General features: G+C 47.7%; 1 protein-coding gene across 1 annotated transcript; it reads right to left on the bottom strand.

Moving 5' to 3' along the window:
• Positions 1–713: 713 nt before the first annotated feature.
• On the bottom strand, positions 714–6,673 carry LOC127300889 (uncharacterized). The gene is made up of 6 exons (XM_051331085.1): positions 6,379–6,673; positions 6,219–6,309; positions 4,970–5,059; positions 4,157–4,251; positions 2,356–2,424; positions 714–1,738 (listed from the first exon to the last, which is right to left on the bottom strand). Exons 2-6 carry the CDS (start codon positions 6,271–6,273, stop codon positions 1,031–1,033), a joined length of 1,017 nt encoding a protein of 338 aa, XP_051187045.1. The 5' UTR covers positions 6,274–6,309; positions 6,379–6,673; the 3' UTR covers positions 714–1,030.
• Between the last annotated feature and the right edge of the window lie 10,202 nt (positions 6,674–16,875).

Raw genomic sequence — 16,875 nt, 5'->3', positions numbered from 1 at the left:
TAAAAAGAAAATCATGTTCTCCAAGGACTGATCACAGAGCGCAGGGCTCAGGGGGGATGTTGTAGTCTAAGGGTGTGTTTGTTTTTTGGATGGGGTGAAATAGAATGGAACCATTTCATTCCACTCTCACGGAACCGTTCCATCCCTATGTTCTGTTTGGAATTTTCTATTTATCATGGAACAGTTTCATCCCTGTGTTCGATTTTAGAATAGGATGAGAATGGAATGAAATGGTGAGATAGTCACCTGATTAATTATTCTAAACTCGATTAATTATTTGGTAAACTTGATTAAGTAGTGCTAAACTCGATTAAATATTGCTAAACTTGGTTAATTATTGCTAAGCTTAATTAATCAGCGTGTGATAGTCACCCGTTCCACCTCATCCGGCCGAATCGGAGGAACCACTTCATTCCAGATCTAGGGGGAATATTCTATTTGGAGGAACCACTTCATTCCATTCTAGTTTGCAACCGAACGCAGGAACGGACTCTGGGTGTGGAACGGTTCCCATCCCCAAACCGAACACACCCTAACACTGGTCTTGACAAGTTAGCTAGATGAAGAAGGGCGAGTATTGACCGCCTGGCATCACTTCTCCGATGAAATCGAGAGCTGATTTAGAAGCCTGAAGCATGTATCCACTGGCACCCGATAGACACTAGACATTGCAGAGTGCACACGCTGGCACTTAGCATTCAAGACGCATTAGCTCACTGAAATCAATCACTACTAGTTCACTATCACCATGGAGAAATGTCAAGTTAGGAGATTACACTGATAATTAAGTAAATTTCTGACACAGCACAGGAAATGCCATGAAGCTACAGACGACAGTCAGAATTACGGTATCCAAATACGGTAAGTACATCAGTTACTAGAGGGCTTCAGATTATTAGACACCATAACTGAAATCACACTGGATTTACATTGTACATGAAGCATGCAAACCTAAAGCATAGTCTAACAGGAGGCGCACATAGTCTTTAAGCACCCCATCTTGAACTTGTACCGAGGCTACACCACAGAGTCACGAACTGTCCAAGCCGTGCTCCGCCTGTGGGTGTGATAGCAGCTCCGCCTGGGGTTGAGGTTGCTCCGGCACTTGCGTTGGTAGATCCGGCTGCAGATCGAGCTGGGGTTGAGATTCTAGGGGTTGCTGTGGCTGAGGTTGCAGGGGCAGTGGTGCAGTCTGTTGTGTTTGCACGTGTAGCTGTGGTTGAGTTTGCAGGGATTGCTCTGGTTGAGACTGAGGCTGCATGGTCTGCGGATGGACCTGCACTTGAGGCTCCAGTAGTTGCTGTGGTTGAGTGTGAGGATGCAGCTGGAGTGGTTGCATGGGCTGGTGTGGCTGTTGGAGAGGTTGCTGCTGTTGAGCCTGCAGATGCAGCTGCATTTGGGGTTGCAGGAGCTGCTGAGGTTGAGGATGCAGCTGCACTTGAGACTGCAGGGGATGCTGTGGTGGAAGATGCAGCTGCACTTGAGGTTGTGCAGGCTGTTGTGCTGGGAGATGCAGCTGCACTTGAGGCTGTGGAGGCTGTTGTGCTTGAGGATACAGCTGCACTTGCGGTTGTAGAGACTGTTGTGATTGGTTCTGTGGCTCTATTTCAGACTCCTTTGATTTGGTTGCCCCATTCTTCATCCTTGCACGGGCTTCAGCAAACATCCTCTGTTGTTCAGCAACAGCTTCTTCTTCTGACATCTCCACGCCAGTGAATTTGGTTGCTTTTGGAGAGTCCTGCAGAGATAATTATACCAGAGTCGGTATATTCTCCAACGTTAGTTAGAAAAGGCAACTGAGGAAAATAGGGTTCGTTCTATGTGTTATAAATAATAATAGGGCTAGTCCATTAGTGCTCACCTGGTCAATTTCTAACAGCAATATTCCCATATTTCTTATGCACTGACTATGGCTCAGTTTGTTTTTAAAAAAATAGTTTGTTAACCAGTTGACAGTTGTCGGTTCAAGATTTTCTCAAAGTTATGCGCTTGAAGATATTCTAATAGTTGGATCAGGTCTTTTATGTGAGAAATAGCAAAACCGAATTTCTAACCTTTACAATCTGTGTCACGAATCATATGTTCCTATCTGTTTGCTTCTTATTAGCTAGGCTTAAATTTGCTAAAAAGTTTAACCTGTCGCTACCTCTTTTGGGCTTTCAACACATTCTTTGTAGTTTGTACAAACTTGTTATACATGTTTTGGGACAACGTAACTGCATTATATCCTGCTGTAACTCGAGATAAATGTTACCAAAGAAGTCAATATTCAGTTTAACAGGAGAAGGATGAATATTTTAGGCCGACACTTTGTTAGAACATAATATTCAGTCTACGGTGCAGATCAGTACAAACCAGAGTATCAAGCTTGTGCTGCTCGTAGGCTGCGTAAACCTCTTCAATGTACTCCTTGAAGCCAAGATCCTGCAGAGAGGAAGATTGAGAAAATGTGAGAATTTTGCACCAGCTTAAATCCCAACCTATTCACCCAAAATATTTTTTTTTAGGGAAGGTGAGTAATACAGTAATTCTTCAACAATATAGACAGCTAGAAGCAGCAATAATATTACTCTCAAGGGAGATCAAGCACCAATAAGTTCAGAATCAAAATCCTGGGTTCACGATTCAATTATGCCTAAGAAAACCTGGTTAGCTAGCAAACCAGTGGCTTTTACCATAGTTTAAAAAATGGACCAGTGAGTGGACAGGTCAATCAACTGGCTCGCTAGTTTGCTGGTCAGACCACCAGCTCAGCCAGTTCAATGCAGGCCAAAACCGCTAGCTTTTTTAATGGAGCACCTGTTTTTCTACTCTCACAATGAGCTCCATAATCTAATTTGTTGTAGCCATTCGATTTGCTAGCTTGGTCTGCCAAGACCCGTCTGATCTGGACAGAGAACTTCTTCACCATGTAGCGTGCATTAATGCATTCTAAGTGGGTTTTAATCCCATCACATTTAATTGTTTAATGTTTAACTTTTTATATAGTAATGTATTTTCGTGCATAAATTTTATGGAATGAATTTATATTGTAAGCAATATTTAGAAATCAAATCACCAATTCCGCGGCAACGTGTGGGGAATCATCTAGTTCAACAAATATTTATGCTTGTTTGAACAAGTTACGACTTCCTATGCTTTGGGAAGCAAGTAATATACTCCCTCTGTCCCATAACAATGGTTCTAGTAACATCTTATATTATGTGACAGAGGGAGTAGCGTTTACTAGATGATTTGGACACAAAATGAGTCCAACCCAGTTGGTAGAGATCTAGCACACTAGTTGGGTCAAGGTCATGGTTTCAATTTCTAGCTAGCACACCTCACCAAGGTCATTTTTTCCGGGCTTTTTCCAGGATAGTCTTTTAAGCAAACTGGACCGCACAAGGCGTTGGTTCCGATTCTGTAGTCCAACTGCCATTCGCTCTGGTTTTGTAAACTAGTCTTTGACCTTTTCTCTGGTGATTTGTGTTTCAAAAGATTTGCAATTTAATCTTTTCAATAACTCGTGCTTGGAGCATATCTATTACGTAAATACATATCTATTCTGCAAAGAAGGGGATGACACAGGTGTCATTAGCCCTTTGAATTTTCCCTTTCTTAAAAACAGTACGAGCGCTTTCAGCAGGTTTTCTGCAGTTTATGTCATGGCAGCTAGAACTGCAATAAATACAGGAAAAACATCATCTGCCATTTTGATCTGTGAACTGTCCCCAGTGACCCAGATATTCAACTGAAAAATTATTTTCAAATTTTAGTCACAACTTGCAAACGATCACATTCAGATAAGAGCACATGAAAACCAATAATTAATAAATGTAATGTATATGTTCAGCTTTCGCACCATACCCAGACATACAATTATCATTATCTTTAAGTTGTAGAGTATTAAATCTTGAATGATTATATGGAAACCCACAAAAAATTAGGTGCCTTTATATTAAACAACTAACATATAGGAATGATGTTATTATTGAACAACAATAAAATCATGACAGTTTAAAGGAGATTTTCATGTAATCATGTTCTTCAGTGGGGTGGACAATCAAAATTTTCATCAATTATAAGAAAAAACAATTCATGTAGCTATTTGCATGATAAAATATACTCATATAATCATGCACCGTAAATTAAAGGAAAAAAAAGGAAGGCAAACCTGTAAAGCCCTAATAACATGTTCAGGAGCAATAGTTTTCTTCTCCTCCCGGCTGCACACGTCATTGGATTCAGAAGACAGAAGATTGATGAACTCTGAATATGTAAAGAATATTCATACAAGCGGTTAGATCAGATCCAGCCTTTGCATCTTCTGCTTGACGATACAAAAAAATGATACAGTCTATATGCAAATATTAACCCAACATCCTTGGTGAACTTAGTGACAAAAATACCTGGACTATAAACTGTACCAGGTGAAATAACCACGTTTTACACGAACAGAGAAGTTTGGCCCTACTATGTTATTGTATGGCACATGCAGTAGATTATGTATCTTAACCCTCTTAATCTCCTTAGGACAATCACCATTCTATTTTAATCACAATGGCATTCAATTTTACATATGGAAGTATTGGACACACACGTAAAAAAAACAAAGCTGGAGGATCGATTGATCGATTCCTAGCAGCAACAGGTCCACAACTTGGCTGATTGCCATATCATGCCTGTTTGAACACTGATTCATGGTCTGGTGTTGGTGTTGATTACAAGCTGGGTACACATATATAAAAGCTAGGATATAGGAAACCGAGTCAGCTAACTGCTGGTATACTAATCCAACTCGGACTCGGACAGACTACATACCCTACTCGGACTGGTGGAGGGTGTGTGGATGAACCATCACCGGCTCCACAATATTAATGCAAGATGGTCGCACCAACCATACTCTGCTATTCAAGAGAAAATATTGCAGGATTGAACACACAAGTTATACCATATACCTAAATGGGAGCCATAATATAGTTCTTACCTACACAGCATTCAACAAGAAGATCTTGTGTATCTCTTGCCACTCGAACATCAGGTGGCAGCATCTCCTTAATGATCTTAAACATTGTTGCTGAAACGGAAAGCAGAATGTTCAATCAGTTAAGATTCTATAAGCAAGCCCACGTACAGGAGGAAAGTGTTTCCATTCAGAAAACAAGGAAACCATTTATATCTGAGGATTCTACTTGATTACTCTCCCCAAAAGTTGGGGCAGTTTACTAATTATTATGTAGGTTTGGTAGCGCCACACAGAAAAAGGTGGCAAATATCCACAACATAAACAACACTTATCATGAGGTATCTTAGATAGATGTATCAAAATTACAAAACATATATAGCTCTTCTATGAGTTCTTACAAAAAAAGCATAAAAGGACACAAACAGGTGTAACTTTGCCAACTATAAGCTCCCATCTGCGTATCATCTAGATAGAAAAAACGCAGATGAAACATTTTTCACCCACTTTAAACCAACGAAAGTAGCAAAACCTTCAACTTCAATCAAGATACTCCGACGTGGCACCAGTGGCGGAGCCAGCACAGCAACCATGTGTAGTCATTTTGAAACTGTGTAGTCAAATACATGTATTTGTACAAAATTTTCAGTATTTCTGGAATGCGTTTAGCCTGTGCTGCCAAAAAACAGTGTAGTCAATTGACTACACTGCTTGAACGTGGCTCCGCCACTGCGTGGCACGGAACACGACAACATCTGGATATTGATAGACATGACAGAATATACACCTTAAACCTAGTTGGACTGAGTACGTATCCTTCTACCACGGCAAACAAAGAAAAAATCCTTTTAAAAGCTGGTACAGGAATCACATCTAGTCTAGTAACCCCCGCCAGAGCAAACTCATTGATTAACCATAACTCATTAACAGAATTACCAAATTCTTGCCACTAGGATCCACTAACAAGTCAAAAAGACGAAACTACATCTAATTGCAAGGCAGTGAACATAGGAGAATCTCTATAAAAAAGCATGCGCCTAGAAACATGTCCATGATATAGGAAAAACGCCAGTTAACGACTTCTCCCTGCGTAGATTTTTTTTGTATAAGATACATAGTGCCTACGGAAACCACAGCCCCGTAGCTGTATTGATTAGGGTTAGGGTTAACAGGACCTTATCGCATGGAGGAAGGGCAGCATCGAAGTTTTTTTTGGGCACCAATACGGAACAAAATACGAGATACATGGGGCAATCCAAGGCAGGGAGCTTACATTTGGGGAGGGAGACGTCCTCCTTGGACTTGCCCACGATGTCCATCGGATCCATCTCCGCGGCGGCTCAAGGTCCAGCGGAGGATCTAGACTGGAAATTTGCGGACGTTAGTTGGGAATTAAGCAATCACGGGGTGACCAAAAGCTCATACGGCCATACCCGAAAAATCAATGTCCAAGGCTGCGGACGAGGGGCGGGAGGAGGTGGTGCAAGGGGAAAGGCGATGGCGGCGACGTCGTAGGAGGTGGAGGGGTTGGATATGTAGAGGCGCCGGCGGTGACGGTGGCGGTGGCGGTGAGCTGCGGCACGGGAGCAGCTCTAGGGCACAGCGGTGGTGGAGTGCGCTGCGGGAGCGAATTTAGGGTTGGATTGGGTCTTGGGTACGGCAGAGCACGAGGGCAGCGTGAACAAGGGCGGGGGATCGGGGATGAAGAGGAAAGGTAAGTCAAGTTGCGCAGCGCAGCGCAGGTGTTGGATTTGATGGTTCAGATTGGTTGCCATGAGTGGTGCTACATGGAGGGTAGAGATTGGACTCTTTGTGACTAGCGCTATCTTTTCTTTTCTTTTCTCTCACAAAATAATAACCTTGAAATCCAAGATGAAAAAAAAAGGGCTGGGGATTTATGCATAGAATTGTGAAAGCTTTACTAAAGAGTAGTTCCGGTACAATCAGCTAGTAGGCCCACAATTTTTCTGGATAGGTCAAACTATTGGAAGCAAATGGAAAAGAAACATCGGGTGGAATCAAAGAAACTAGAAGGAAAGTTGGGCTCTCACATGAGTTCTATACCTCCAGGCAAGAGTATAGTATGTGCATGGATTTTTAGTTTCTACCCATGGCCCGTGGGATAGCGGCACCATATGTCTTCGTGCAAGTGATTGCGCTACCAATTGTTATCAGTTATTAAGATTGTTAGACTATATATTTTTTGAGCTAGGTTTTTTTAGTAGGGATGGGAGAACACAAGGGGATTTGTTATCTGGTCTCTAACTGGTGTATTCGTGTGGGGGTAGGAATGCACTACTTGGAGGACTTGACGAGAGATCATATTAATGGCTTGGGGGAGTCGATAGCACCCCAAGGTGTCAGCTTATCTGGTAGGGTTTGGGTATACCCACACATTCATAGGACATACCCATGTCCTCCCAGTTACTAGTCGGATATAGTTTGGGTGCTACCCATGGATAAAAAAAACGTATCTAAACTATGATCATTCGAGATACACACCCCTAGTAAGGTGAAAGAAGTTAGGAAAGAAGATGATAAAGCATGTCCTAGGGACGACGCCTCGTCAAGGACTACAAGTTCCCTAAGTGGACCTATGACTCGACCACGAGCCAAAGCACTTCAAGATAAGGTGAACTCGCTCCTCTCCACATGTAACTTTAATACCTCTTTGGATGGTATATTATTTCGTTCAATGTGTTGTTTATACTTAGATACGAGCCAAATGGAACACCACAAGAAAGCATGGAAGCAAAAAAGACCGAAGATGGAAACGAGGAGAAAAGGAAAGAAGCAAAGAGAAACCAAGCTTTAGGTACAAGATTATACGGGAACTTGTCCCACAAGACAGGACTATCATGTAACTTGTCCAACACGCACGCAAGATGTGACAGGACGTGTCCAACAACTTAGTTGGTTGGGACAAGACTTCCCAACACTCTGAGCAAGAATATCCAACGCCTACAGCAAGACAGTCCAGCGCCTAACGAAGCTGAGAAGTACCAGGTGCAAGACTGGATGGCACCACCAAGGTCGGACTGTTTTTCCCTACATGCATGCATAAAATGTAATGTTGTCATTGTAATATTATCATAACTTACCCCTTCACACTTAACACTATATATAGCCCTTTCGGCTTAAATCTGGGATTTGGACTAGAATTGGGATAAGATTAAAAAAAAACTAGGGCATGCATGTGCTTTATTCATCCCTCATGCGTATTAAGGCCTCTCCTTAGGCTTTGATCTACAGATTTTTATCCAATCCCCCCCCCCCCACCCCCCTTGTGATTGGATCTATTATATGAGTGAACTTAATTGTTTTGGTCTTTCCTTTGGATTCAATCATTTGATACCTATTTACTCTTAGAAATCTACCCTCTTGCTTGCCAATGTTTCCCGAGGAAACTCTGCCCTTGGTCACTTTCTTGCGGATTCTATTGAGTTGGTAAATCGGTCTACCAAGGCAACTAATGAGCGTGCGGGTGTGTGTGGGGGTGCGTGCATGTGCGTACATGTGTGTGTGTTTTGTATGTTTGTATCTCGATTTCCACTTCATGTTCATCATGTGCATCACTGTTGTGGGTATACTTCATGGGTGTACCATCGACAGTGCCTAGATCCGGCAAGCCCGGGTGGCCCACAGATGGTGGTGAGGCATGTGGCCCATCGGGCGGCCCAGTTACTGTTGATCCTGACGGAAGATGTCCAGCCCAGGAGCAGGAAGCCGGATCCAACCGACATTGAGGAGGAACCCGGATCCACGGAGGCCCATTAAGGGACCCGGATCCGGTACGACATAGATGGAAGGGCGGATCCTTGGCGTACACGGCAAGACATTGTACCGTAGTTAGGTAACCTGTATCCGGGTAGGACTCTCCATGTAAACCCTAGATCCGTGCGCCTTTATAAGCCGGATCCCGGGAGCCCTAGAGGCAAGACCTCAACCCATTGTAACATCGCGAAAGCGCCCAGATAATTCCAGACAAGCAGCAGTAGGCCCTGTCATCGTGCAGGTGTTCCGAAGCTGGGTAAATCGCGTACCACCGTCCCGTGTGCACTCCGCCCTATGGCCCCTACTTCTTCTCCCCCTCGTGAGGATCCCTCCTCCGGGGTACCGTCGATTAGGCAACGGCAGTTGGCGCCCACCGTGGGGCCTGCGGCGTCTGGAGGCCGGAACCGGGAGGGTTCCGCCATGGGAAGCTACGACGACACCATCGCTGTGGGGCGCGTCCTCTACGCCGGAAATCTGCCGATCGTCCCTCCGGACGAGTGTTGGATTCCGGCTAGGACAAACCCTGTCAAGCTCTCCATCGTCCCAGTTGGCGGCATACACATCTTCATCGGGGAAACCGTCGATTCCAACGGAAACCCACTGGTAAGTAACGCAGACGCGACCGCCGCAGAGCTGGACGCAGTCGCGAAGATCCGATCTGAGATGCAGGAGCTTCCCAAGGAAGATTCCGCCTCGGATCTGGAAATTCCAAAGCCCACCCAATCCGCCTGAGCGGAAATAACGGTGGAAGACCAATGCGGATCCGCACAGGTCTCCCGGTGTTAGAAAAGCAGGTGCCACTTCGTACACTTCTTGGCCCATACCGCCGGAACCGCCCCTCAAGAAAACGGAGCTGGTCCTGAGCGAGTAGAGGCACCGGAAAACGACGCGGATCCGGATCGAGTGAGCTTTGTCGGAGAAAGCGAAACTCCGGTTGAAGAGTCGATTTTGGGCAATCTGAGCCCAATTTCCGGAGATACCCCCTCCATGGATACTGACGAGTTCAACCGCAAGCTAGGGGAGTACGGTTTCGGTGATCAGCCTGAAGTCGACTCCGCCCAGCCTAAGCAAGTACTTGCAACCGTAGCGGCGCTGGGAGAACCTGGATCAGAAGGGGCAACCAACCAATCCGACCCTCAGCCATCCCGCCAAGGATCTCCAATGTCACGGGAGCGACCCCGCGAGATTCTTCCTCGGAGGAACTCTGTCACCTGAAGAGATGGTTGCGCAGCGAGCATAGATGCGGTTATCGCTCGGATATTCTCAATAAGCCAATAACCCCTGGCGATGCCGCAGATCCAGAGGCTTTAGAGGCCACTAGAAAGGAGATGCTGGCCACAGCCAAGAAGATCGCCAATACCGCAGCTGCTATATTGGATGAGAGGGAAGAAGCTGCGCATCTCATGGATCGCTTTGAAAGACAGGATCGCAAAATCACCGCAACACTCGAGCAAGTCAAGAGTATGAAAAAAGAGTGGGAGGTGAAAATGACCTACGCTCAGGCGGAGGCTGATAGAATCATCAGAGAAGCAATCCCTCCCCGCAGGATCAACTTCGCAACCCCTGTCGAACAGCAGCCGCTCGCAACCCCAAAGGACAATATGACGAAGGCTGCAGAGATCTTGAAGAAAAAGAACGAGGAGATCGACATCGACTACGTTCGCACGCTCGTCGCTTCAGCAATGAGGCAGCAGAGCAAGGCAGACACTTCGCGCAAATTGGAATCTAACCCGGAGCATTGCATCTCCACTGCGCACGACGGTCGCCATCGAGATGACGAATCGCGAACCGGATCTTCGGAACGCAGAAGGATAGCCGAGAGCACCCAAATCCAATCCCCGTCCCATCAAGGACGCCTCCATCAGATCCAAGAAAGGGAAAGGATGCAATGTACTCTGGACGAGACAAGTACCGCAACCCCTCTCCTCCGCCTAATGGTTACCCGCGACCCCCTCGCCGTCGTAGTCCAGCCGGAAACACCAGGCCCCCAGGGCATGGTGGGATTGTTATCCGCGACAACGTGCTGCCAAGAAACAGAAACAGGGAGCGCTCACCGGAACCTCGCCAGAACCAGAACAACGATCATGAGCCCGAGCCCAGGAGGAGTCGGAATGAGGAGCGCGACCCGGAGCCTCGCCGGAGCCGCGACCCGGAGCCTCACCGGAGCCGGAACGACCAGGGCAGCCAGCGCCATGGCGAAGGCAGCCACAGAAGCCGGAGCCAGCACCGGGAAGGCCGAGGAGAATCGGAAGGCGGAAGCAAGAAGTCGGATCGACCACCTCGCAGGTCTCCCTCACCACCACCTAGCGGTGGCGGCGGAGGTGGAGGCGGAGGCGACGGCCGGAGATCTCGCTCTCGCTCACAATCTCCTCGCCACGGCCCGCGCGGCGGGAGCGCCTGCGAATACAGAACCGACTACATCGGTCCCAAGTGCTTTGGCAGGATGATTCGAGAGGAACCAAAGCCAAGGATGAACCTCAAGCTACCCGGAAACCTGAAGCATTATGATGGCACCGAAAGGCCGGATACCTGGATTGAGGATTACTATAATGCAGTAACCTTCGCCGGAGGAACCCCTAACATCGCTGCCGCATGCTCCGATTGTACCTTGTAGGTCCAGCCCGGATACGCTCGGTGACCTCGAGAAGAATTCCATCTTTTGTTGGTTTGACCTGAAGACCGCTTTCGAGAAACACTTCAGAGGCACCTACAAAAGACCTGCCACGGCAAGCGACTTGCAAGCCTGCATCCAGAAGAAGGGAGAAACCTCAAGACACTACCTCACACGATGGTTGGCATGCAGGAACGAGTGCGAAAACGTCGACCACACCACCGCCACGTACGCCTTCATTGGTGGACTGCAGAGGGGAGGATTGCTGAGGCATACGCTCACTCGTTTGGCTAACTCAAACAAACTGACTTTGGATGAAATGATCTCCATTGCCAGTGATCATACTGCCGCCGATGATGACGTAGGCGGTGATCTCGCAGCCTACGACAATCCCTACATCAACAAAAGAAGAACCGTGATAACGGCAACAGCGGCGACCATAAGCGCAAGAACCACGATGACCAGAAGAGTGGCGGATCCGAGATGGTCGCCATGGCGTTTCAACGCGGAGGTTCGGGAGGCGGAAGAGGACGCGGCGGTGGAGGCGGAGCCGGCAGGGGTCCAGCGACATGGCACTGAAGTCACACGGTGGCGGATCCCGCGCCCGCAAACCTATGAGGAGTACGGAGACATGCCCTGCACAGCCCACTTGGATCCGGTTACAGGGAAGTCCACTCACACCAATCGCAACTGCAAGTGGGTCAATGATTTAAAGAATGACCCGGAGGCAGGATACAAGCGAGCCCGGAAGCACCGCCCACGCGGCAAGGGAGGCAAGGGCAAGAACAAGGACAAAGAGGAAGATAGTTCCGAGGCGATGGATGAGGATGATAACTCGCCGGATCCCAAGGCAGGGTCCGCAGTAAATCCAACCCATTCGAGAAAAAGAGCGTGGGGGCTTACCACACTTTCCTCGGAACCCCAACGAGTCCACGCTGCCAAGTCAGCTACCCGGATCTGAACGGCACGATTAATTGCCGCAAGATGTCAGTGGTCGGAAGTCCCGTGCACATTTGATAGGGAGGATCACCCTGCCATTGTGCCAAAAGAATGCTACGCCTTGGTTGTAAGTCCCCGCATAGACGGGTATGACTTCTCCAAGTGCCTCATGGATGGTGGAGCCAGCTTGAACATCATGTACCTGGAGACTCTAGAGCGGATGAACCTCACCAAGGAACAGCTCAAACACAGCAACACTGAGTTTCATGGCGTGGTTCCGGGTAAGAAGGCGAATTCCCTCGGCAGCATCACACTTCCCGTGGCTTTTGGCGATGTTCACAATTTCCGCGAAGAGAAGATCACGTTTGAAGTTGTGCCCTTCAAGAGCTCCTACCACGTCATCTTCGGCAGGCCCACCTACCACAAGTTCCACGCAAGAGCGTGCTACATCTACAACAAGCTCAAGATTCCGGGTCCTAAGGGTATGATTACCGTATCCGGAGACTACAAAAGGCTCATGAGTGCGAGTTAGGCGAAGCCGCCTTCGCAGTACGTAATATACGGAGAAGAGCTGAAAGGCTACAGAGCCGCGGTGGATCCGACTGAAATGCAGACCACCAAGAAGCAGATCTCCGAGCACAAAAACTCCTTCAAGGCCGCGATAGAGACCAAGAAAGTCAACTTCAAGGAAGACGACGATTCTAAGCAGGTCTCGGTCGGAGCCAACATGGACCCCAAATAGGAAGACGCGCTCGTCGAGTTCCTCCGCGCTAACATGGATATCTTCGCATGGCAGCCTTCTGACATGTCCGGAGTACCAAGAGAACTCGCCGAGCATTACCTCAACATAAACCCGGGGGCTAAACCGGTGAAGCAAGCTATGCGACGCTTTGGAGACAAGAAGCGCCGCGCCATAGGAATGGAGTTAGCAAAGTTACTAGAGGCAGGTTTTGTAATAGAAGTTATCCACACTGATTGGATCGCAAATCCCGTCCTTGTACCCAAAAAGAACACTGAAATACTAAGAATGTGCATCGATTACTCTGGCTTGAACAAACATTGCCCGAAAGATCCGTTTCCCCTGCCGCGCATTGACCAAGTCATTGATTCGACGGCAGGGGCGGAACTTCTGTGTTTTCTTGATGCGTATTCCGGGTATCATCAGATCCGGATGAAGGAGTCCGACCAAAAGGCGACCTCATTCATCACCCCGTTTGGTACTTACTGCTATGTTACTATGCCTTTTGGCTTGAAAAACACAGGTGCCACCTACCAACGTACGATGCAGTGGTGCTTGAAGGACCAAATTAGCCGGAACGTACACGCCTACGTTGACGACATCGCGGTCATGACTCGGAAAGGATCCGACTTGATCAGCGATCTCACAGAAACCTTTGAGAATCTCCGTCGGTACAAGATGATGTTGAATCCGCTAAAGTGCGTCTTTGGCGTACCAATTTCAGGAAAACTCCTTGGCTTCATTGTTTCTAATAGGGGCATTGAAGTTAACCGGAAAAAATCAAGGCAATTTTGTGCATAAAAAGGCCAACTTGTCTCAAAGATGTGCAGCGGCTCCTTTGGTTGTGTCGCAGCAATCAGCAGGTTTGTTAGCCGTCTTGGCGAGAAGGCACTCCCCCTGTACAAGCTATTGAAGAAAGCAGAGACAAGTTTATGCAGGACGAGGCAACAGATGCAGCTCTTCAAGGGTTGAAGGACAAACTCACCTCCCCACCTATCCTAGTAGCTCCGGAGAGTCGAGCCTATGCTCCTTTGCACTGCAGCCACCAACAGGGTCATCGGCCTCGTCATCGTGGTGGAGCGACGGAAGAAGGTCACGAGTACGAGTCCAAAGGCCAGTCCACTATATCGGCGAAGTCCTTACGGAGTCCAAACAGCGCTACCCTCACTTTCGAAGCTAGCATACGGAGTATTCCTAGGCAGCGAGGAAGGCGAGACACTACTTCCGGGGAGCATCCCGATGTGATCGTGAGCAAGGCTCCGCTGTCAACGATTCTCAACAACGCTGACGCAACAGGACGCACAGCAAAATGGGGCATCGAGTTATCCGCCTTCGACATCAACTACAAAGCCAGGACCGCGGTCAAATCCCAGGTCTTGGCAGATTTCGTTGCAGATTGGACAGAAGCTCCGAATACAAACCTGGAGCCGAAACCTGAGACATGGGTCATGCACTTCGATGGATCCAAGCAGCATCAAGGCTCGGGAGCCGGAGTCACCCTGAAGTCCCCTACCGGAGAAGAACTGCAGTATGTTCTGCAGATACACTTCGAAGCTACAAACAATATGGCGGAATACGAGGCTCTACTACACGGATTGCGCATCGCCAAGGAGATAGGGATCAAGCACATTATATGTTGCGGAGATTCAGACCTAGTGGCACAACAAGTAGCCAGAACCTGGAACGCCAGAAATTCCGTCATGGCGGCCTATAGAGACAAAGTTGACGAGATCGCCAAACATTTCCTTGGATACGAAGTCAAGTACGTCAGGCGAGATGACAACGCTGCTGCAGATATGCTATCCAAGCTCGGATCCGGCAGGAAGCCAATTCCGCCTGGAATTTTCCTGGAGCATCTCCGGATACCCTCGGTGAAGGGCGCTAACCCGGAAAACCCAGAAGTGGCAGTGTCTCCGGCTAGGGAAGTGATGGCTATCATTCCGGCTTGGACACAGCCTTTCCTGGACTACCTCATTGATCAGAAGTTGCCAGAGGACGAGGTCCTCGTGCGACAGATCGTCAGACGAGCAAGATCCTACACAATTGTCGATGGACAGCTCTACAAACGAAGTGTAACAGGGGTATTTCTCAAATGCGTCTCCAATCAAGATGGCATTGAAATCCTCAGAGAGATCCATGCAGGGGATTGCGGGCATCATGCCGCCCCCAGGTCACTCGTTGCAAAAGCTTTTTGGCTAGGTTTTTACTGGCTCACAACTAAAGAAGATGCTAACAAAATAGTCAAGACCTGTCGAGGTTGTCAGTACTACGCTACTCAACCAAACGCTCCAGCCCAAGAGCTGAAGACCATACCTATCACCTGGCCATTTGCGGTCTGGGGGCTCGATATGGTTGGTAAGTTAAAAAGATCATCTCCTGGCGGTTTTGAATACCTTCTGGTCGTTGTTGACAAGTTCAGCAAGTGGATCGAGGCAAAGCCAGTGAGGAAAGCCGATGGTGCTACGGCACTAAAATTTGTCTGCAGCCTCGTGATGCGATTCGGCATCCCACACAGCATAATCACAGACAATGGCACAAACTTCGCACAGGGAGAATTGAAGGATTACTGTGAGACGGTAGGGATTCGACTGGACCTTGCATCTATGGCTCATCCACAATCAAATGGTCAGGTTGAAAGGGCTAACGGCCTAATATTATCAGGAATTAAGCTGCGCCTTGAAGAACCGCTGCGACGAGCAGCTGGAGCTTGGGCTGACGAATTGGAAGCTGTTTTGTGGAGTTTACGAACTACCCCTAACTGATCAACAGGGTTTACCCCATTTTTCCTGGTATATGGATCCGAAGCCGTACTTCCCTCCGACATCATTCACGATTCACCGCGAGTTTCCGCCTACAATGAAGAAACAGCTGACGAGGCCAGACAGCTATCTGTGGACCTGATCGAGGAAGCTTGGAACCTAGCTGACCAGCGCTCCGCCATCTACCAGCAGAAGCTCCGACGCTATCACAGTCGTCGAGTTCGGAATCGCTCCTTCATGGCAGGAGACCTGGTCCTCCGCCTTCGGCAGGTGAAAGACCATAAGCTGCAGTCTCCATGGGAAGAACCCTTCGTCGTTAGCAAAGTGCTTCATAACGGGTCATACTACCTTGTTGATTTCCGTGAGCTGAAGGATAGACCTGCTAATTGGCACCGGAAACGCAAGCGTGAGGATCCGGATGACATCTACGCCGACACAGATCGCCCTTGGAACATCGCACAACTACGTCCTTTCTACACTTAGCGTATTTTTTCCGAGTTACAAACTGTAATAGTTATACATGATCAATGAAATAAAGCTTATGGTTCACTCTCTGAGTCTTTTACCTCCTTTACTTGTTCATTTTTAGATCATGTATGTTTTCCGACTAAAACCGCAGAGCTGGATGTTTCCGCCTAGGCGTGTATTAAAGTTGTGATTTTCAAAAATCGTCCTTTAGGACGTAAGCTTAAGTTTTCTGATTAAAATTGTTATCTGTTGCGAACTCGTGGATTCCTATTAGCGATTTCCGGCACCTATGCTTGGGGGCTTGTTTCTGCGGTTATTGACGGATTGCCATTGGGCTTCGTCGCCGCTGGCGAGTGTTTCCGGCTAAGGTCCTCCGGCTCGCGGAAGGTCAAGCGGGCAAGCCGGAAAAACAATAAAATCAGCACTTGCTTTCCAACATAAAACGAAACATGCGCATAATATTAATGGATAGCAGGATAAGTGTTTCCGCCCCATGCATAGTCGTTTCGTTTCCTAGCTACTTAAGAATTTAAAGTCTTATTACAAACCCATTCTGGGGCCAAAATGATGCAACTTGTTTCATTGTCTAAACAGGAACTCTACTCGGAGTCCTCTTCTTCAGATTCCTGGTAGGCGGAGT

The sequence above is a fragment of the Lolium perenne genome, chromosome 7, assembly GCF_019359855.2.
Source record: "Lolium perenne isolate Kyuss_39 chromosome 7, Kyuss_2.0, whole genome shotgun sequence".
Classification (NCBI taxonomy): domain Eukaryota; kingdom Viridiplantae; phylum Streptophyta; class Magnoliopsida; order Poales; family Poaceae; genus Lolium; species Lolium perenne.
This window is presented reverse-complemented; position numbering and strand designations above follow the sequence as displayed.